At 48.8% G+C, this 22889-nt stretch overlaps 1 protein-coding gene across 3 annotated transcripts in view; it reads left to right on the top strand.

Moving 5' to 3' along the window:
- The window catches only part of LOC146206726 (max dimerization protein 4-like), a 78411-nt gene extending 70328 nt beyond the window's left edge, over positions 1 to 8083 (top strand). For 2 of the 3 annotated variants that reach the window (XM_084591532.1, XM_084591529.1), the window contains one exon: positions 7322 to 8083. In XM_084591532.1, the coding sequence (XP_084447658.1) occupies positions 7322 to 7393 (72 nt within the window). In that variant the 3' untranslated portion in view covers positions 7394 to 8083. The remainder of the gene's footprint in view (positions 1 to 7321) is intronic. The other variant, XM_084591530.1, reaches the window with a different exon arrangement.
- The last annotated feature ends 14806 nt before the right edge of the window (positions 8084 to 22889 follow it).

Raw genomic sequence — 22889 nt, 5'->3', positions numbered from 1 at the left:
GATACCCGTCCGCAATTTAGAGTTCAACGGGGCACAAGTGTGAGGGACCGCACTTTATCGTAGGCGTATGCTTAGACGTTGGCTGCATGTTTTAAAATTGCTCAGAAATTAATATCGACTGAAAGGAAATTTCACAAGAAACCGAGGCGCGCGATGGCTCGCTTTTTACGAGTTACGGCGATTTTTCGGAGAGAAAATCGATTAATAGCAGTAGTGAGAGCATGCTTATAAAGCGAGGTAATTGTAGCACGTGGTGGGTTTGCTTTTAGGGTCACGCTTGAATAAAGCGAAGCTGTTTGGCAAATCGCCACTTTTCATGACTTGAAACGGTCACCGGTGTCTAAAGAACCAAGGTTTGTCGCTCTGCTAAACCGCAGAAGGAATTATCTCTTTGCTTGTCGTCGCCTCGTCATGGTGTCGGTTGTCAAGCGCGAGGTCGTAGGATCGAGCCCTGGCGACAGCGTCTCTGTGGAGACCAAGGATGCCTATGTGCACATGGGGTGAAAATCCCCTCACGGCGCGGTTTATCAACAGTTCCTTTGCGGACGCTCGTTTCCGAGTGGCGCGCATGGCCGTGTATGGCGTGCAGAGCGGTCTTGTCTCGAGGCTGTGATCCCCACGCGCGGTAGACGCGCTATTAAAAGTTCCCGGGCGCTCTGCCGAGTGGGAGCGTCGCGCTTGGCCGAGTGACCTTGGCGCGGCGTACGGGCGCCCATCGCTGATCGCGCGATATTCGGGAGGCAGTGCTGCTTGGGATTTCGGCGAATATTTCCAGCCTTCGTGACATTGTGCAAGCTGCTTTCTTTGGCACCTGATCCGCATTGTGTTATTTGTCCGGATACGCGCTTTGTCCCCTGTCTTGGTTGCGTCACGAACGAGCCTGCGTTCCTCTGCTAGTTTGCAAAGTAACAACTCTGTGCTCCGAATGCGGGCGCTTGTTTCGCGCAGGCTGCAGCTTGGCTCGCGAACCTTGCCAAGAAAGTATCTCTGCGGCAGGTGAACAGCGCTTGTTCGATTCGCAGACCAAAGTGGCTCGGTCGAGGAGTACAGCTCCCTTTAGGCATTTAAGTAGTTGCACGGTGTGCGACAGCGGCAGAATTGAAAAGGCGCGCCCGCGTTGTCTCATTCCCCTGCCCTACGAGCGGGGGCAATGCCCCTTTCAGGGGCCCGGCGGTTGCGCCCCCCCCTCCGGCCGGATGAGTCACGTCGGGGTGCCGCCTCCCAGTGCCCACGCTCGGCTCTGCGTCAGCTCACGATCGCGTAGTCGATGGAGCCGGCTTTCCGCGCGTGCAGCAGTGACTGCGACAGACGACGCGTTGGGGTCCCGATAACGTTGGTGACGGCGCAGTCCCTGCGCGCTGCGCGGCGGGAAGCCCTGTTGCGGAGTGGCATACGATAATAAATTACTTTAGATTTCTAATTACTTTTTCTAAATACTGCGCGAATACAATGACGTTACTAATTACTGCTTTCCGAAACTGACGAGATTACATTGTGATTGCTTTCGAATAATAATTAAATTAGTACTCTTGAATTACTTTTTGGATTTCATGCGTAAAAAATCGAGTAAGCAGAGTTAGCCAAACCTCTATTCTGACGCGGCGCACACATTCTTTCGTCGTTCTGCCCTGTCCAATAATATTATTCCATCCCTCATCTTAGCCCGCCGTGCTGGCTCGACCGCTGAACCCAAGGACACGAAGCCACTTTCCGACGGAGGCGAAAAGCAACGCGCCCGTGTCCCGGAAATTCCCGGAGCCTTCCATTACGGTCTCATGGCCTTAGTCGATCTGGGACGTTAACCTCCATAAACCATCTTCTTTCCATAACATGTCCCATTGCAAAGAAAAGACAACGACGAATCCTCGTTGTTCTCAAGGGAGAAGCGAGCGGTAAACCCATCACCTTACTGTCCGCAGCTGCATCCTCCCCGAAGCATGTTATTGCTTTGGTAGTATCAGGAATCGACCTCAAAAACTTGCGCTCGGTATGTTCGCGCCATGGGTGTTTCCGCTTCTCTCCTTCCCTGAATGTAATCACCACTGTTCCCTTCGCCGACAGTACCTTTGCGCTATCCTGGGGCCAGATCCAGCGACGGTTCCGTTCGGGAACTGGTTCCTTTCGCCGCTGCTAGTTGGTTGCTGCGTCACGTCCGGCGTGACCACCAAAACTTCCGGAGGCAGCTCCGCGTTTTCGCCTACGTCACGGGGCGGGGCCACCGCTCCGAAAGGAACCATTTTGCCGGCCGGCGCAGGAACTGCGACGAGTTGGTCTGCTTCGAGATGGAACCAATGGAACCGCTCTGCGTTCGCTGTGGCGCCTCATGGCCGTAGTCGAGCGACGGCGCGCGCTGCGCAGCTGCTTGAGTACGGCCGTGGTATCCTTTTTTTTTTTTTTTTTTTTTTTTTGGGGGGGGGGGGGGGGCAGCGCTTTGCGGTTTTAGTAAACTGACGCAGTAAAAAAAAAAATAAAAACGAGACGACGCCTTCTACATGTCTCAGGAGGTTTTGCGGCAACACTGGCTGTGTGCCGATCGCGAAGCGAAGTGGGGACGAAGGGGCGCATGCCGGGCTGCCGTCAGGAGCAAAGGTGCTCTACGCGCTTCGATCGCTATATTTGCGATCGGGAGCTCTCGGTCAACAGCAGTGCGACCATTTGAATCCGGCAGTTTTAGAGACATAATTCGCATCCGTAAGTGTGCGGTCGGATTCCATATGTCATCGGCTGCGTCCTACATTGACAGCTATTCACGGAAAGTTCGCGCATACTCACGATGCCTAGCAGCCGATAAGGCTACGGACGCTGCCCCGCTACATAGGCTGGCGCGGACGCGCCGGCGCGGTGCCAGTATCAAGCAGCTCGTCCGTACTCGCAACGGCGGCAGCAACTCCTCCGTCATAGAGCTAGCGTGATTCGAACTGCATACTACGGGCGTTGTAGACCTCGTTCTTCGGACATTTGCCATTCTGTGTGAAAGACAGAACTTACAAAAACTTCACAGCGAGCGAGGAAGCAGACGACGCCGCCGCGCGCGCGACACCATCTAGCGGCAAAAAAGGTACTCATAAGCCAAGAAAATTGCTTGGCAGTTGTTAACAGGAAGCTTCTAAGAATATTTCAGTCTATTACTCACTATTTTGCATTACTATGTAATTATCATATTTAGTTCGTGCTTAACACCACTTTGGTACAAATATTTGGTACCAGAAAAAGCCACATGCTCGTGGTGGACACGCCTACGATCTGGCGCCATCGCTGATTGGCCGCTGTCTTTCCCGTCCTCGCCGTGAGGTGGCGCCCGCTGTCTTGCTGATGTCAAATTGACGTCATCTTGAAAGAGAACGGTTCACGAAAAGAACCTTTGCTGGATACGGCCCCTGCTTTCGACACGCCCATCCGTTCTGATACAGGGTGTCCAAGCTAACTTTAGCCAAGGGTTAAAATATGGAACATTTGAGGTAGGCCTGGGAAACCAATTGCATGAGTGGCCAGCCATTTTCTTCACCATAGGCAAATTTTTGTTTTGCAGTTGAGACAATTTTTGTATCTCCATTCATTTGCAACAAAGCCTCCGCGTATGTTTTTTTTTTTTTTTCGATCTCCGAAGAATTCCCGCGAAAAAAAATACATCTGTGACTTGTGCATTCACGTGCGATGATTGTGTCACTCTGAGCTGTGGTTTGAGTGAACAAAATCAGCTATGGCCGGGGTTCCACGGCTGTTGCAGCGGCAGGCCGATATGTCTGCGTTGTTTCTTCGCCCGCGTCGACTGCCGTGACTGTACAAGTTGCAGCAAGCTCGCTGCTCTCGCCGGAACCATCGCCAACAGATCAGCCTACCGCTGGGACTGCGTTGTCGAGTCACGGCCCCGGCTAACTTCGGTCACTTAAACCATGATTAAGAGCACCACAATTGCGGCGGGCGAATGCGTGAGGCACGTAATAGTTTTTGATTCTTGCCGTCTTTCTTTAGAGCTCGGAAAAAAGATACACGTGAGGCTTTCTTTATAGGGAATAAATGGAATGGGGGTTTCAGAAAGTGCTCTTTTTGCAGTCACATTTATTGTTTAAAAGCAATAGTTAGTGAATTAAAACAATTATCTTAGGTACTAATTAGTTAACTGCAAAATAATCAAATTCCCTGTGGTGCGCCAGACGGCTGGCAGATGTATGAGGTTTCCCTGGCCTACCTGATTTGTTTAAATTTTAATCCTTGGCCAAGTTCACTTGGACACCCTGTACGTAGCCGACGCTATAGTGCCCACGCGCAGGAGCCGCGCAGCGTGCTCGTGTGCGAGGAGAGGCGAGTGCATGCGGTTGTGGATAAACACGTACAAAGACAGCGGGTATTTTCCTGGCTTGCAAAGACTAGCTGAGCGCTCAACTTCGGGTCCTGGAAAACAAGCCACGAAGACCGTGTTAGAGCGTTTTGTGCAAGCACTCAGGAATTGGGAGAACGTGGCAGCGAGAGGCGACCTTAGGTATTCGGCATCTGTTGTGTTGTTAAGGGGGGGGGGGAGAAGGGGTGGTCTCTAACAAGGCGACGTGCCGAGGCCGCGGCGGTGCCAGGTGCAGTTCTCTCGCGAACGACGACCCTTTGATGTGTGTATACGCAACAGAAATGAGTGCTGCAGGCGCCAGACCGGGTCATTAGGAGCGAAGTCCGTAACAGCGGCCTAACCGTTGTCAGCATAAATCAATGGTATGTTTTGTTCCACTTTCAGAAAGACTCCTTAAATCACACAAAGGACATGTACCGCGGGTCCTGTACAGTCGCAACTCCGGCTGAAGCCAGTAGCGCAGCAGCCTTCCACCGACCTTTTTGGGCTGTCGCCAAAGCGTATGCCGATAGAGAGAATAAGTGAGCCTCATCCAAGTGAATGTTGATAGAGAGAAGCCGCCGTCTCCTCGTTTGTTTGTCAAGAGGCACTTAACACGACAACCTCCAAATTGTGTCGTTTCCCCATCCGTAGAGTCAAGACAAAAACATCTTCGGACGCTCTCACCGTTCACGAGATCTGTCATTCTCTTTTGTTACGTTTGAGCCGCAGAGAAAAATTTGATTTTTTTCTTTTACTTGGAAAGCCACGGCGTCAACAATTTGGCAGGAAAGGGAGACAAATACGTGCACATGCTCTCCTTATTTCGTGGCAGATTGCTCTACTACCGATAGCATCACTGAAAATCTGTGTTACTAGACTCCAATGCCTTGAGCCTAAAGGATCACCTCTCGATGGTGCCATTCTTGTTAGTACTGATCATGTCACGGTGCTCATTACATTGTCTGCGCTGTTAAATCTCTTCCCACCATTTGATGCAAACTGGTGGTGTGGTGGTTCTCTTGACATGACAGTGGTCTGCCTTCAGCGGAACTATCGGGATGCTCTGTCGCCTTAGTAAGTTCCGGGGTTTCGGAACGACTGAATGAATGACAAGGGCCCCTAGGGTGCTGAGCTGTTCCGAAATTCACAAAATTTGAGTGTGCTGCGGCGCCGTCTCAGCCAAATATCAAACAACTACACTAGTTCCCTTTTTAGCGCATTCCGACTAGTTTCTGCGCACTCAGAGTTAGCCCAGCACTCCGTTGCGAAGGTGTTGCGTGAGTCTTGAATGGAATTTTATCAGTCTGGAAGGCGACATAGACGAAAAGAAAATGTGTCAACAAATGGCTCAAAACGCTGAAGGGATATGTAGAATATACAGGAAGGCCTCGTGACAAGCAGCTTAAGTGTATTGCTTACAGTAGCAGATTATGCATGATTATTCACTGAATTTGCGGTGTCGTCAGTAATATGCTGCAGAATTCTGTGAGATTTGCGCGTGCAACAAGGGTCCGTGAATCGGCCATGAGCATAGCTTCATGCGCAGTCCGTAATTCGGCGAGCACTTTTTTTTTTTTTTTCGCCCATCGATATTTTTAGCGTGTTCTCCTCCAGCGGTCGCCGTCACACAAGTGGGGCACGCAGGTGGAGCAATTCTTTCGGCGCCTGCGGGGTCGTCCCGGATGTTTTCCGAGCCCGGTGCTCACATGACTCTGGACGCAAGCTGTGCGGACCACGTTTTGCATGGCACTCTGCAAAGGCAATGGGTGGCCGCAGGCTGTCTTGTTTACGATGGGTGTGCGACTGCCGCATGTGCCGTCACCGCATAGCCGGACTCCACTGTTGTTTTAACTAATCGAAAAAAGGTTGCTGTTAATCAGCGCCTCTCGGTAATAAACAAATTGCTACAAAACCCGTATTTGCGACAACCTGAACTTGGAGTGCCCTTTTTTCGGACACAAAAATTAACGCAGATCGATGGCCACTGAGGCTTCTCACTTGGCCTTAGCGAGGACTACGTGCAACACTTGGATCTCCGTTATCACCTCGGTGCAGCGCTGAAAGTTGTCTTTGCGAAGGGTAAAAGCGCAGGCCCACAGAATGGCTTGATTGATTGGCCGAGGCTGCTTCGGGGATCATCGGGTCATCGGCGCCTTCTTATCTTCAGTGTTGTTGAGGTCGTGCAGGACCAGATGGTACCGGATTTTGCGCACGATCCTGTTGTAAGCGTGTACTGTGATCTGCATAGTGAGTACTCGGATGATTGTTCTATTCAGTGTATAAGCAAGTGTATAAGGTAACGGCTATCTATTTTCGTCTTTGGGAGTCAACGGATCAAGTGAAGAGAGACTTGGCGGCAGTTGAGCTTCGAATTTGCTTCTTGGAAAGTACTCGACTCATGCCATATCCTGTTCGCTGGCAATCACCGCTTGAAGTGCAATTTTTTCCTCTGAAACAATTCTTAATAATCTGCCACATTTCGTCGCATAGCAACAGTTTATTTGTGCCAGGTGTTGTAAAGTGCACAGTCAGGTACTAGTTGAGTGGATGCCTCATGGCCAAATACAGTGCTGTCAGAAGAACGCCTGGACACCAAAGTGCGAGGGGGGGGGGTTTGCTGCGTGCGCTGTCATGTGTAGCACTGTGAGTGGTTGGTTATGGTTATGGTGACACAGGCATCGTGTGCAGACCAATAACATGACCTCTGCCATGCTTGGCAAATTGGAGAAATATGGGAGAGGCCTTTGCCCTGCAGTGGGTATAGTCAGGCTGATGATGATGATGCTTGGCGAGCCACACGATGATCGACGGCGAGGCGCGCTCTTTTCTTGCTCTTACTTTATGCGATGTTTCACCGGAGTGCCGTAACGTAAACAACACTGCATCGTGCGTGCACCGTATGATAGATGAGCATAACTATCCACTGCGGGTTCTAGTCCTGGCCGCTTTCAGTGCTGTGCGGGTGTTGACTGAATGTGTCTTCTTGTTGCTCTGATGCAGATGAGGTGGATATCATGGGCTACAACAGCAACCAAAGCGACACGGACGACCACAGCAGTATCCAGAGCATGACCAGCGACGGTGGAATGGCCATTTCCACCAAGAGGCTCTGTCTAGTGGAGGAACACGCCGTCTAGGCTCCTTCTCTTCATTCACACCACACGACTTCGCCCCCCCCCCCCCCCCCCCCTCCACTCCCCGACCTCTCTTCCGCTGCTCCAGTCCCCGTTCGAAAGTGTAGGGAGTGTCCAGTAATAATGCCGGTGCAGCGGTCTGTCCGAAGCTACCGCTGCGAGCAAGCAATATCCATTTCTACTGTCGAAGACGCCGCTGGTCTCGGTAGACAGCGAGCTAGCCGCTGTTTTGCCAATGCCTGTCCGAGAGGAGAATATTGAGTCAGTGGGGGTCTCGTTTTCTCCTTATTTTCTCCCCCCTTTCTTTCCTTGCTGTCCTGGCATTGCATGTCCCCTCTCTCACTGATGGCGATTTCCACTGGTCACTCCTTGCCCCAGGATGACAATTTCGAATTCAACTGGTCGATCCGGATAGGTTGCGCATATTCCGCTGGTCGTCTGGAGCAACTCTGGGAAAGGTCGGGCGTTCTAACTCGATCCATCGACCAAAGTCGGATCTCGCCGGAAGTTCTAGCCGGTGATGTTACTTCCAGAATTTTTTGGCTGTTAGCAGTCTTAGAGATATCGGCAGAGGAGAGTGGGCATCAGCATATTTTTTTTTTTTTCTGGGGGGGGGGGGGGGGGGGGGGGGGGGGTAGGCAGCTAATATATCGAAGGGCATCTTGAAAAACGTCTACAGCGTTCAAATTATGCGAAAGCAAGTTGCAGAGGGTCGCACTCCTGCATATTTATCAACCGCAACAATTTTGCCGCTGGGATGCGACTTCAACTTGCGGAACTGGCTCAGCATTACTTCCGCCGCGCACTCTGCACGTTCCGCTGGTTGACCAAGGGTGATTCGCTCTGTAGCGGTTTAGGTCGCTCTACTCAAATTCGGGTGCTCAGCTCAAATCGACCACTGGAAATCGCCATCAGTCTGTTCCGATTCGCCCTGTGACGGAAGCTTTTCTCTCTCGTGAGACGACACCGTCTGAAACATCTTGAAAGCAGTGCCTTTCTTTCACCGAGGTGGTGAGCATCGAAAGCTTATGCCGCTTGCGGAGCTGATACATTGGCACTTGTTTGTTGGGACGATTCGGGACACACCCATTGTTGTTGCATCCTTCCTGGCGGTGCAATATGTGTCAGCATCTCTGACACATCCGAATTACGCCTCCGTGTTGACCGTGTTTCTGGAAGGGAAAAAAAAGAGAGAGGAAGGCCAAGTCATGTTATCTAGGGACAGCAACAAGTTGCTTTCTCTTTTTTTTCTGAGGTTAATTTTTCCCGCAGTGAATACAAACTATTTATTTGCAATACTTCGCATGTGCATGCAAATGGTGCGTGACTGCGTGGGTATACTCACTTGTGCGTCTGTGCTGCCGAGAGTGCTTGCGTGTGTGAATGAAATGCGTATTTGTGCAAGTCTGGCAGGGGAGTCACATGTTCTCGGTTTAGTCGAAAGAAACAAAAAAAAGTTCATAAACGGATATCTTGTGAGCACCCAGAGGTGCACACCTCCATTTTTTTTTTTTCTGCGATATTTTGAAGAGGAGGTGCGCAGCTCCTGTGCATGTTTTGCCTAATATATACATCCTTGTGCATGTGTGTGCGTGTGCCCAAAGAGAACAGGGTGAGAGTTGTTCATATGGTTGTGTGGAACGTGTCGATCTAGCTTCTGCACGTAGGGCTTGCAGCTTTTTTTTCTGCACCTTTCGTCAGAAGCATCGAGCGACGATTTTATTGTACTTGTCTTTTCGTGCTCTGCCTGGGGTTTGCACACCTCACTGTTTTAATTTTTTTTTTCTCCATCGCCATATTCATTGTATATTTTTACGCGCATACACGAGAGGGCGATGCGGGCTGACACCCTCTGCCGGAGCTGACTGAGTGCAGGCTGCGATTCCTGCGAGTGTAGATTGGTTGGGTGTTACAGACTTCGATCCGCTTCCTAAATGAAGGGAGAGGGGTATCCACACATGCGCTGACGAGGAGCTAGGCGTGCGCCTGTCTTTGCGCAGACCCGGTTGATTCCACACGTAAGCAGATCGTGCATTTTAAACAGCGCTGGAAAAAGAGACACAAGCGCACGTGTATGTCCTTAGCTTCATCTCCGCCTCCTTTTTTCGTTTGTTGAGCGGACGGGCTAGAATAGCGGACGCCATTCGCTGTGCCCTGCGACCTTCGCGTTTTAGCATTTTGTAACGGGTTTCAGACGTGACGCGCGGTCATCTGGCCTACCAGTGCTGAGAGCGAGGACGACATTGTGTGCTGCCGTATTACCAACCGCAGCTCCTGTATGGAAAACGCATCCCGCAGTTCCTACTGATTTGAGGGTTGCCAAGCATGCGGCGTTATTTTTAGGTTTGGAACATGTTTCACCACCCAATGTTTGCATACCAAGTGTTGAAAGCTTGTTTCTCATCCTTGAATTGGAGTGAATCAGAAGGCTGTGCCCGTCGTCATATTATTGTCATCTAAAGATCTGCGTAGTAAATGCAGCACTAACGCATGTGCGAAACATGCTTTGTGCTCGCCATGCCTAGCTAGTGCGATTCGTTTGGATACCCTAAAACAGGCAACCTCTCTGCTACGCCTCTCGTGAGGTCTCTCCAGGTGGGTGTCAGTCTGTGTCGCCGTCCGAGGAGACTTGTGTACCTTGCCCATGAGTGAGAGAGCGTCTCTCTTCCCAGGGGAATTTATAGAGGATGTCATTGAAATGCATTTCTGGAAGCAGGTCTTGCGTCCATTGCAATGTGGGATCGTTTGGGAACAACTGCATTCTCGCTGGACCCCGCCGTCTCAACGGGGCCGTCTGAGAATCAGTATTGCAGCGCCTAGGCTTACGCGTCTGCCCCCTCGTACCTGGGACGCCTGACGAGCGTCGCCACCGCGTGCTTTCCAGCAGGCACACCCCTCTACGCTGGTTTTTTTAATTCCGTTTCGAGGATTTTCCCGGTTTGGCTGGCTTGATGCGTGTCTTCTGTTTGTGAGCGTAGCAGCTACATTGGACAACGCTCCTCCATTTAGTCTTTGTTTTCCTGGTGATCTTCCCAGTGATTTACATTCTTCGGTGATTTTTCGAGTTTGGCCACCGCCGTTGGCCGGTTTGTTTCGACGATTCCTCGGCGCAACGTTTTTCGAACTGCGCTGCCTCTGCCATCTAAACGCACAGTCCCCGAACAAAGTGAAGCGCTGTAATTGTTTTTTCCCTGTGTTCTTGTCCTAACGATTGCTGTACCAGTGGTCGGTGCATCGCCTTTTAGAGTAAGTTGTAGGTGCAGTTCGACAAGCGTTGCTCATGAAGATGAGGTTATTAAGACAGTGCAGCCGTCGAAGGGCGCGTCCCAATTGTCCGCGTCCAAAGCTCTTTTTGCCCTTCGCTGCTGAGAAATCGACATAGTCGGCTCCACTTTTTTTCGTGATTTCCCAAGAAAGAAGAAATAGTGCGTGCGAACGTAACCTATGGGCATTATTCGCACCAAATCAAGTACCCAGTTTCCAGCGGCCCGACCACTCTGCTGCCCGCTCTGCAGGCATTTGTCACGTGTTGCGCATCCGTCATTTCTGTGCAACCCCGCGTTTTTATTTTTGTTTTCGTTTTTAATTGTGTTGTCCCGGTTATCAGCCGACAAGTTTCCCGTCCAAAGGTGTAAAAAATGTAAGAAAAAAAAAGAGGAAAAGCGAGCAGAAAGTTTGCAAAAAAAGAAAAACAAAACAACAACACGTTTTTGAGTAGAAGAGCAAAGAAAAGCCTCTTACTCCGGTCGGCCATGCGTCGGCAGGTTCTTGGACAGCCGGTTGGGAAGAACGGAAATGAATCTCGGCCTCCCGGCCTTCAGTACAAAGTCCGCCTGCTCTCGCTTAGTGGCATCGTTTTCTCTCTACTGCAATTTTAGTTCTTCGCCACACCATTTCCCCCTCTTGCAGGCTCTCAAAAACAAAACGCTTCCGCCGGCATTCTGGAGAACACGCCGTCTGCCTTATGACATATTTTCAGGCAGTTAAAACCGGCTGGTACAGAACGGCCGAAGGAAGTGTCGAGACAGGCGTTCGTGAACTTGAGTGAATCGTCGTTCTCCTGCATTGTGTCGAGCTCACATTGAAAATCGGGGGTGGTGGAAATTCACCCGGAGCCCTGCACCATCCACTGCCCGAGTGTAGCTTAGTGGCCATCATTCTTTCTGCTGTCCAGGGAGCCCCTTTTGTTTATTTGCATGCCGTTGAGATACTCCCGAAGAAGTTGCATACTGTGGCTGTGTGTGATGTGGCAAAGTCGATTGATTCCTGTGGGCGCGCGTGATTGCGCGAGCGAAGGCCACTGCAGTGTAACAGCAGGCTCCGGAAGGATCTTTATTGTTGGTATTTTCATTAAACGCTGCTGCAAGGCATCATAGCACCATGTTGTGAGCAGAGGGGGAAGGGCTGAGGAGAGCTCAGTTTGCCCGCCGCTGCGAGTGCGGTGTTCGTGCACGGTTTCGCGCCGTTCCTACATCGGGCCATGGCGTACGACACGGTGGCAAGGAAAGTGCTGTTGCCCGCGAGAAGTCGCTGCTGTTGTCTTCCGCCGAGTGGGGGCTTGATGGTACCCATCCCCCTCTGCTGAGCCTACCGGTGCTTTTTTTCAAAACCACCTTCTCCGGGAGGGAATCCTTAGGTTCGATCGCCTCGCACTGTTCTCCGTTTTATTTTTTGTTTTTTAATCAAATTTTGTCTGCTGCCATGGCTTATCTGACATTCAAATTGAGTAGTAGTCATTTTCCAAGGATCTCGAGCACAGTTTTTGCGATGTTCCTGCAACAAAACAAAGTTATGTACACAGAACACACACCCTTCCGTATCCCTGTCCTCTTCAGTCTCCCCACCCTTCCCCGCGCCCGTATGCTGTGTGTTTAGAATCTGACTGTAATAAATGTACATAAAATGATAATATATATATATATACATACGTACATATATATATATATACATATATATATATATATTTATATTGAATGTCTCTAGAAGCAACTGTGAGGCAAGTACAATGAAAGAAAGCGAGCATCTTTTTCTTTTTGTAACCTGCTTTGTGATGAGCATCTCTGTGTTTTGGGTGAGCTCTCCCGACCCTACAATCAATTTGTGCACGGACGCGTCTTCACCGCGCTTCGGGGGTCCCCCTTCTCTAAGAGTAGTGCGTCTTTCAGAATGAACTTTCCTGTACATACTTCATGTGTCTATACGATGTTATTCTGTTTCATTTTTCCTAAAATAAAACGTTATTTCACGTACAGTAAGTGCCATCTGCTGCCCTTGCTGTGTGGAGGCTCGGCCGCAGGGCAGTGCCGCTGCCAACAACCCCAAAGGATGGAACTTGCTGCTGTTGGAATGCATCTGGAAGACATGCACCAAGCTGGATAGACAGTCTGAAAGCGCTGACTGTCGAGCAGTGTACCAGTGTTGTAAGCTTTCTGGAAAGAGCTGTGACGCACCCACTCGCGTCGTTGCTTTGTTCTACTTGTATATACTGCAAGGTCGAGTAGCTGCCATGGTAAATGCCATCCTTATGAGTCTCTTTGCACACACACCGATAGTTCCAACCAAGGCATTCCATCATATACTCTGGTTGTTTAATGTTATTCGTCACAGCTAATTACAACCGATTATGCATGCATACAAAGTGCCCATCGAGTGAATAATCACAACTTGGGTCTGCGTGCCTTTGTAAATTGGAAGGCACTTAGTGCAGACTGAGTTAACTACATGCACCACGCTATACACTGCGCTTAACCCCGGGCACTGATGCCGGTGCCTTCGTTTGCTAGCCAGCGTGCGGACTGACCTGACATGTACGATGCCGTTTGGGGCTTAGCAGCATTTCCTGTTATACACGATAAGGTGCATTCTGATGCAGCACTTTAAACTTTGGCATGAAGCTCAGCAGTTCTGAAATGAGGGCTGCATGTACAGGACCACACTTTGAAAGTATGTACAAAGGCCATACTTTTGCCTCTGCCTAACTATTTGCTTTACATGCATAGGGCCTCAAATTGGATACAGAAGAATGCCACTACATGATTGCCTGCTTTCGTTTCAGCGTACACATTTGCTGAAGTTGTAACTGTGAGGATGTGCTTTCAGGTAAAGGGCTGTACAACCCACTCAGCTCCGTCTTTAGGAAACTGTCGCTTTACACAAAAAACTCAACATAAACCTCAAAAGCACAGCATCTAAAGCTGTTCAACCTAGCTTAGACAATGTCTTGATAAATGGCGCCACATTTAACTTAGCTTTTGACAAGTGTAAACTGACTTGGCAGGAAGTCCCAGTTGTTGGAGCAGTACAAGTAAAAATACGCTGTGTGCACTTGACATATTTCCAGCAGGAGTTTGATTCAGGTTTGGAACAAATGAGTGAAGACTGAGAACATGTTTACAAAAGCAGTTCAGATACACGCTGTTGCTTGTGACTTATCGTTCCTTAATGTGAGGAAACATGGTCCTTGATTGCCCACAGTAGCACTTCATGTAACTTGAGGATAAATACATATGCATTTACTACTACACTGCCACTTCTGTCTAATTCAAGTCTTCTGTGCAGCACCTGCCCCCCAGGTTTCACAGTAAAAAACTCCAAACAAATGCACTAGCATATTTACTGCTTAATATAATGGTATCCTAATAGCTGTGATGCATATGCAAAAGAAAATATGTACATCTGTCATTTACACAGGCTCCCATAACGTTTTAACTTTCCCATCCTCTTCAAAATATCATAGAACCCAGTCTTGAATTCCCTCTTCAACAACCTCATGCCCGCACAGAAATCAAAATTTAAAATTACACTGTGTTGAGTGCTAGATCACCATTGCATAGCAAGCAATGCAAAAGCCGATAGACTTAACCGTTGCCTTCTAAAGTACTGTGGACATTGCTAAAATACCATACCATGACATCAAGTCACACATTTAGAACATGATCAGACAACACTGGCCAGAAGAATGGGACACAGCAACCGAAAATAAACCATGCAGTATAGCCAAGGATAGGAAGGTACACCACAGGAAAACGAGACAGATTTAAAGAAGTAACTTTATGAAGGCTGAGGATAGAACACACACAACATATTCATATCCTTTGAACAATGTCCTGGACCACACTGCTGTAGCAGTAACATTAAGCAATAAGGATAACCATTAGTCGGTCCCCTCAAGATGACGGTATCCATGTTTTAATTGTATGTTGGAGCCTTGAGTCGGAAAGGAGGCGTCATTTTTCTGAGTTGTACATGTATGAAATACTACGCACCCATCCATCTTTTTAAGTTCCAATGTTCCCTTTGAAAAGAGGTCTTAAATTTTTTTCAAAAGTAGGCTTTTTACGCGAAATTTCTTACTGACTCGGGCCCGTTTCTCTTTTTTGAGAAGAGGGCCGAGCTTTGTCTGTTATGCAACACATGAGGCGCCGTCTTTGCCCTGGAAAGAACTGTCGCTGAAACATCCGAGTCCTTTAAAGTATATACCTTTGAATGAATTTTAAGGCCCTATAAGCCAGTTTTATCACTTGACAAAACTTGACATCCAACATTTTATTGACCTCAGTTGACCGTTCACCTTGTGTTTGGCATTCTATGATGCGCCTTTAAAATCGCCATCATCATGAGATGCAGCAAAGATTCGGGATGACGCAACTCTTGCCCTTCTGACCCGTGCCAAACTCCAAATTATTGGAAAAGGTTTGCATTTTTTTTCCTGTGCAGTCAGTTGGATGGCCCTGAAAGAACATGTGAATTGTGAGGTCACGCATTCTTTCTGTGAGCCTTTTCACTCTGGAAGAGTGCCCTCGAGGGTGAGCGCCCGAATGCGTGGGCCCGTTTCAACACATTTTCACATCGCGGAGTGGCGAGAGTGTCGTCCGACGGCGTCAGCATCACGGCGTGTTGCTGGGCGCAACGTCGCAAAAGGTCCGTTCTCATGTGTAATATGAAAGTAGACATATCGCTTGTCCCCGAAGCAGCAATGCTGCCCACAAGCGTCTGGTCGTGCTCAGTCCCTGGTCGTCGTCGATGGCTGTCTCGCATCGAAGCCACAGTGGTCCACTCGTGAAGCTGCCATATTATTCGCTCATAACAAAAGGGCGATAACGTTGTTGACGACCTCTTTGTAGTACGCAGGTGAGTCGCAGCAGTGGCAGCTGACTGCAGGAACCGCAGTTATCGCTTTTATCAGCAGCTCAGTACAGGTGAGCAATTTTCAAGGAAGATATCTCTTTCAGCTTATTAGGACGAGCAGAATTTTTTTTTTAATGAGCAAGAAACTAAGTCAAATTTTTCTGTAACGAAAGATCACCTATAGATCTTGCTTTTAGTAAGGCGCCTAATAAAGCCCATAAATCCCGCGCAAAAATAAAAAATGCGCCAGATCGCGCGGAGATAAAAACCAAACTCACTCTTGAGAGCTTCGTTTCGCAGCTTCAAGTCTGGACTGTTTTGAGCGTCATTTTATTCTTTCGCCAGCACTACTTTCTCATCGAGGGATATGAAGATACCAGTGGGAGGTATGAAGAAGACTCCGATAACGGCAAGATCATTAGCCGCGATGAAGCATTTGATTTGTCTCTGCTACAGAAGAAATTAAAGCATTTTGTTGGAAAAATTGGCAGTAGCTTTCGCAATTCAATAAGGTGGGCGAAACAGCTGACGTAGGCATGACACGACAAGTCGTTGCAGCATTGTTTCACACCGAGTACGCGTCAGCCATTTCGCAACTACTCGTATACAATAAAATATTTCTAGATCCCATACATTAGAGCTAGTTTACTTTCCTGCTGCCTAAGCGTGAACAATAAAAAGCGACTCACGTCAGTTCTTGAATGCTGCTAGCCTTTACTTGTTCGCGTTAAAAACAGCATACAGTGCTCGGGATTGCTCTCAATGGATTTTCATTTTTTTTTTTTTTTTTGAGGGGGAGGGGGCCTGTATTTGCAGCATATGATAGCTTTTAAGTTTTCGCTTTTTAACACATCGAGCATAAAAGCGACCCTAGAAATTATTTCGAACGTAATGGGGTGAAATATAGATTTGCACATCGAAAAGAGTCAAATTCAAAATTTAATTGCTGATATTGACTAAATTATTTGCATCACGGTTAAATAATTTCCGGCCTTGAGCATATCAAAAAATCGCTTTGATATTTCTACGGCGTGCTGGTAATTTTTCGCGTATTTTTCAGTTTGCGTTTGATTGGATCTGGCCCATTTTGACAAAAATTAAAAAGAAATAGAAATAGTACTTCAAATTTTAGCACACTAGCTCTTCTGACGATGGCGTGAGTTGCGTCGTTGACGGCGTGTAGGAGGCTCGGCCAACGCGGCGGTGTTGAAGGGGGTGGAGGAAGTGCTGCCATCGGATGGTGCCTGATACTTTGAGCGCGCTTTTGATTCGTCGTCGGACGGCACCCCAGACACTGCGTTATAAGATATTTGCAACTTCAGTCTTCCGATCACCACGTCATTTCGTTGCACCCAAATGGCAATGGTTGCCTTAACCGAGAACGTCAGCGAGCTGTTAACACCTGCGAACCGCAATTCGCGTTAATCGCGGCTAATTTTAGAAACCTCGATTGAGCTCGGCAACGATTCAGCCGGTCGTATAACCAGCGCAGATATATTCGCCTCATTTTTCGCGAAATAATTCGTTTTCGCCTCGAATTTTAGCAAACTCGTGGTAAATTGGGTTTTTCGCAACCACGAGCAAACAATTGAATATTCGTTTTTTTCTTTTTTTTATATATATTAATCTGGCCTCCTGGCGAATGGGATCGAGGCGTCATCGTGGAACACGGTGCTGTTTCCCGCGAAATCCGCCATCAAGTGACCCTGAGGTGGAAGGCGGGCGTCACGCCATTTCTTCCGGCCGCGATGCAGAACGCAGCGGCGTCGTCTCCTGCCGGGTGCGGTCGTTGGCGTGCGTGCTGTTTGTTGACGCTTCCCATCCGGGGTCGGGCGCGTGCACGTGGCCGCCGTCACATGGCGGAGGGCGCAGGGCGGCTGCGAAGCAGGAACCGGCGTCAGCGAATCGGCTGTTTCGGCAGTGGTCGGCCTATCTTGAACGCTGGTCCAGGTTCTCATCCGTAGAGATGTACAATTTTGGGAAATTTTGTGGCTTAAAAAAAAAAGTTTATTTGAGGTTTTTTCGTGAAAGTAATTGGAAATTTTTGAAAAATGAAATACGTTTATAATAGTGTGGGTTTACTCATTAAAATCATAAACATCATTAATGATTTTAGATTTGTGTGATCATTCGCAAGCAAGCTTTGGTAGTGAGTCGGACATCCAATGGATATGGGATATGTGCAAGTTTGTTGCAACAGAACCACCGGCTGCTTGTATGTTGCTGTGTCGTCCGGTACTAGCGCCAGTACAGTGTCTTATATAACGCTCATGCACGTTTTAGAAACTTCGCGCATGTTGTCAGCAGCATAATAATGGTTTTGGTAAAGCCATGACCAATTTAGGATTGCTTCGATCGTCACAGATATTACCTAGTCCATTAGCTTCTCAAATGTGTGCAACCGGACCGTTTTTTTTTTAAGTGTCTTTTCTACATTATGCTTCACTTGCGTGCAATTCGAGTCGAGCAAAGTTCCACTCAGAAGATATCGAAAAGCTTGAGCTGCAGCAGAGTCAGTTTGGATTTGTAGCTCCGGACGGTAAAAGACACAATCGCATTTATTCTTTTATGTAGCGGGTGCAGGCTGTTCGCGTCTGCAAAGTACCGACGCACTTGTTTGAGTTACAATCCTGATACTTGGAAGTTGTTTCATTTCCTTGATGCCGAGCCTAAATCTCCTACACAACAGATACATTGTCAAACACGTCGCACTGGGGAAATCTTTGCTGAGCGTTGCAGTACTTTCGTACTGCTCGCTTTTTTTCCTCCAGTGGTCGTTTCACACTTGTTTCCCGACATTAAACCACAGGCGAAGCGGTTCGAAATGTTTGCTACAGTATACCACTCTACTCGCCTGTTATGCACTTTTACTCTTTTTTTTTTTTCCCCCTTCGTGAAAGTACACATGGCCAGACTTCGCAGTTCTGTAAGTTTAGGGTTTTGCCTGGTTTCCTTCAAAGTTCATTAGATGGCAGCGCGATTATATCTGGCATAAACTTATTGGATAGCAATCCCGAGAACAACCAATACAGCAACCAGTATCGCCCGGAAGATGGCTTGCATTCGGATAAAACAGCTTGCGTGGGCAAAACTCCTTTTGGTTTCGTGTCGCATTCATCGCGGGGCAGTACGTTAAGCCATGTTGTCCTGCTACAACCGTGAGGTAAAGCATTAAATTAAACTTGCGTTCAGCTTGACACAGCCGCGTGACCTGCCTTCAGCCCACTTTCTCGTAGCATCAACGTCTGGAAGACGGTATCTCAACTGGCGGTGACATAGGTGGCGGGTCGATCTCGGCCGTGGCGGCTGCGTTTTGAAGCAGACGAGACGCAATGCGCGGTGCACAGAACACCCTGTAATCGAAATTGTCGGAGTCCCCCTCTGCGGTGTCCCCCATAGCCGATTTAGCTTTGGGACGTTAAGAAGTGAAAACTTGAAAACCGGATATGCCAACTCCGTCTCTATATCCTGTCGTTGAGGCATGTTGCAGTGGTTTACGAAGCAAAAAAAAAAAAAAAAAAGAAACTATACTAAAAGTAAACCGCCATAGAGCCTTCAAATCTCATTTGGAAAATTTTGTTGTTTTCTTTTTCACTGTTTCCTCTGCTGAAAAAAAAGACAAAAAAAAACGTTTTTTTCTTTCGAAGAAAAAAATTGTTTTTTTCAGGCCTTCATATCTCTAGCACAGGAGCGTAATAGAGGGAGTTGTCGTGTTCACTGTGTTTCCTTAACTTTCTTTGTTGAAAATATGGGAGGCGTTATAGTTTTCCCAAGCAATCCTATGCCAGGTGTATGAAACTCATAATGCAATGGCCGCATTGAGAAATTTTCGTCTTCTGTGGACCAGGAATCTCAAAATACCTAGAGAAATAGTAAATTATAATATAAACAATAAAATTTGAAAATACATAATAACAAAGTTAACAAAAATCAGCGAAAACGATCTCATTCCCGGATCATAGTGGAAAAGCAAAACGGCACACTTCCTTATAACCCCCCCCCCCCCCCCCCCCGCTTAGCACAGTCGTCATTTTAGGATGTCTCCGAGAGAATAAAAGGGTACAACAGTTAATTCCACTGTCGCTGATCTTCGAAACAAAAAAATGCGAGGGGAAAGACAGGGGTCCCACGCAGCACTACTGACGCAGCTGACGAAGTTTACTCAGGGGCCAATCGTTCTTCCCAGTTCTGCAATGAACGCGTGCCGCCTGTTGACGACCCTTTTATTCGATTTTAGGTTTGGTTTATGGCGTTTAACGTTCCAAAGTGACTCAGGTTATGGCAGACGATGTAGGGGAGGACTCCACAAATTTCGACTACCTGGGGTGGTGGTGAAAAACATTTATTAGATAATATTTACATGAGAGAGAGAAGAAAAAAATGTGTGGGGCCGGCCTTAAGGGCCAGTCTCTTGCAAAGTTAAGGAGGGGCCCCTAGTCCGGGACTCCTGTGGCTTCCGCGGCAGCTCGGGCCCTAGCCACGAGAGCACGTTGGCTCTCCAAGGTAGAGCAGCCGAGCAGGGCAGCCTCCCAGCTCTCTCAGGTGGGTGAAGGGAAAGGGGAGTAAGCGGGGTTAGAGGGGCAAGCCCACACCTTATGGTACACATCTGAAAACGCGCACCCACAGTGCGGGCATCCTTCATTCAAATCCAGATTGAAATACTGGAGTACTGCCGGGCACAGAACTGTATTGGTGTATAAACGAAGGAGCCAGCGCTCCTCAGTTTTAGTTAGTCCTTTAGCGGGGGGGGGGGGGGGGGGGGGGGTGAAAAAGGCAGTGTCGAGTTTTGTAGAAGTCAGCAATTTATTTGTAGGTAATTGCCGGATTGGGTTCCAGTTCTTCAAGCGGGTGGAGTCGAGGCGATGCCCGGTGGTTAAGCGCGCAGGCTGAGGCGTCTGCGGCCTCGTTCCCCTCTAGACCCGCATGTGCTGGGGCCCAGATGACGACACGTGTTTCCGGGCAATCCCGGTACTCGCATCTGCGGAGGATTTCGGGGCGCGTTGCGAAATGCGCCCTTGCTCTAAATTTCGACAAGCTCCCCGGGAGTCAGTGATAACCCTGGAGTCATGCTCTGCAGCGGCGCGTCATGGCGACCACCTCTGCGTGTGCGATGTTTGGGGTGCGGAAAGTGAGTCCCTTAATGTATGTGTTCTGGTGGATGACCGCGGCCGTGTCCTCCATGATGTGGACCAGCAGCATCCATGTATAGGACTCCGTAACTATAGCCGTAGCGCTCTTTTAGGTTTGCCGTACGCGCGGTGCGACGGCCCTCGTGAGTATCCTTTGTCATGTTTTGTGGCAGAGGTCGAACCTTGAGCGCGTGGCGCCAATCCTCTGGAACTTCGGTTCGTTCCTCTGTTTGCGCATTGTAAGCAATGTGCAGGTGGTCGAGGAGGCGTTTGCGCCTGCAGGCGATGTGCTTAACCGCAAGTATTGGTTGCTTAAGTGCGCCTCCTGCAACTCTGCAAATGTGTTGGTCATCCCTAGAGCAATAAGTCTTTGATTGGACGTCGTTATGGGGAGGTCTAGGTCGCGCTTATAAATTTTGCGAAGGGTCACCTCTAGGGCATTCTCGTCGCATTTCCGCAAGTGGATGGAGGTAGGGTGCTGCATAGAGTATCCGGCTGATCACGAATGCATTGGCCAGCCTCAGGGCGTCTTTGCATCGAACCCCCCCCCCCCCCCCCCCCCCCTTCTGCTTGTTAGATACCCGATGGACCATACGGCCCACCTGGTCTCCAATCTTGCGGAGCTTCTCGAGGTTGTATCAATCTTGCGATTTCAGTGAATAAAGAGTCCCAGCACTCTTATCTCATTACATTCAGCGATGGGACCACTAGCAAGGGCGAGGGCAATTTTAGTGGTACACTTCGGGTTGGGCCGGAGGTGTACGAATTCTGATTTGGTCGGAGAGCATTCCAGGCCACAGCGACGAGCATATCCGTCCACGATAGTCGCCGCTTGTTGCAGGTTGGCCTCGATCTGCCCTAGCGACCCATGTGTTTCCCAGAGCGTGATGTCGTCGGCATACAGTGCATGCCTGATGCCTGGGACATCATTAAGCAATGGGAGGAGGTGAGCCATGGCGAGGTTAAAGAGGAAGGGAGAGAGGACCGCTCCCTGTGGAGTTCCTCGCGTACCCAAGGGATAAGGGCCATGCTCCTGGTCTTGAATACGTATATAGGTTTGCCGATCAGTGAGGAATTGTCGGACGTACCTAAACGTGTTATGTTCACAGTTTGTCTGCGACAAATGTGTGAGGATGTTGTCGTGGGTTACGTTGTCGAAGGCGCCTTTGAGGTCCAAGGCGAGGACCACGTTGTCGCTACTGGGGTATTCGACCGAAGCCAAGACTTCATTGTGAAGTTGGTTGACCAATCCTGTTCGCGGACGTCAATTATGTCACAAACCCCGCCTTTACGGTCAACAGAGGCGCGGGATCCCTTTTACGGTTACCCGCGTACCTCTATGAGGTTTGAGGACGTGCACAGTTAAAAGTTAGGATGGTCAACCTGTGAAGAAAGTGTGTCGGTGTGTGATTGAGGAAAAAGTTCAAGAAAGTAACTTTTTGTTTACAAGCAATAAGATATTTATAGCTAGTAGTCCACATTGCAATGCATACTAATAACAGAACGCAAAAAAAGAAATGCCACGGCACGATAGTGATTAAAGGTGACTCGGTAAATGACAAGAGAGAAAACCCGACAATGAACAAAACACTGCGATAAAACAAGACTATAAAGATAACAAAGCAAGTATTTCAGATATATGGTAAGTAGGGCAAGAGTTACACAGAAAACACAGCGAAAAATACTAAGCCAGATTAAGGTTTAAACACAGGCGAAAACAATATTCAATTAACCGACAGTCTGTGGCAAAAAGGAATTCTCACGGCTTTCTTGTTCGATGAGGCGTCGTAGTCGCAGAGTTGATCAGTAGCGGCGGCCGTACAAGATGAGAAACGATGAGTTGATCGCGGGCTCAGTGAAAAATAAAAGCACACTTTCCCAGAGCGTGCGGCCGCGAGGGAGGCCCGGAAGACAATCTTCCCAGAGCGCACTGCCGCGGGCGTGCTGCGGTCTGCCTTTTTATACTCTCGGCTGGTTGCGCTGCGACCCATCGTCAAGGACGCGCGTTGGCCGGTCGCTGCCCCGGAGAATAATGTCGAAGCATGCTCGGAGGAGCTGGGAGATCCGGCGGTAAGTTTTGATCTGTATGTGAGGCAAGAGATCCCGTAACTTCCGCTCTATATGTGAGGCATCTTGTGACAATCACGAATGGTGTTAACGCGCTGTCAATTAGCGAGG

This window comes from Amblyomma maculatum, chromosome 1 (assembly GCF_055883805.1).
Source record: "Amblyomma maculatum isolate TAMU_Amacu chromosome 1, ASM5588380v1, whole genome shotgun sequence".
NCBI lineage: Eukaryota > Metazoa > Arthropoda > Arachnida > Ixodida > Ixodidae > Amblyomma > Amblyomma maculatum.
This window is presented reverse-complemented; position numbering and strand designations above follow the sequence as displayed.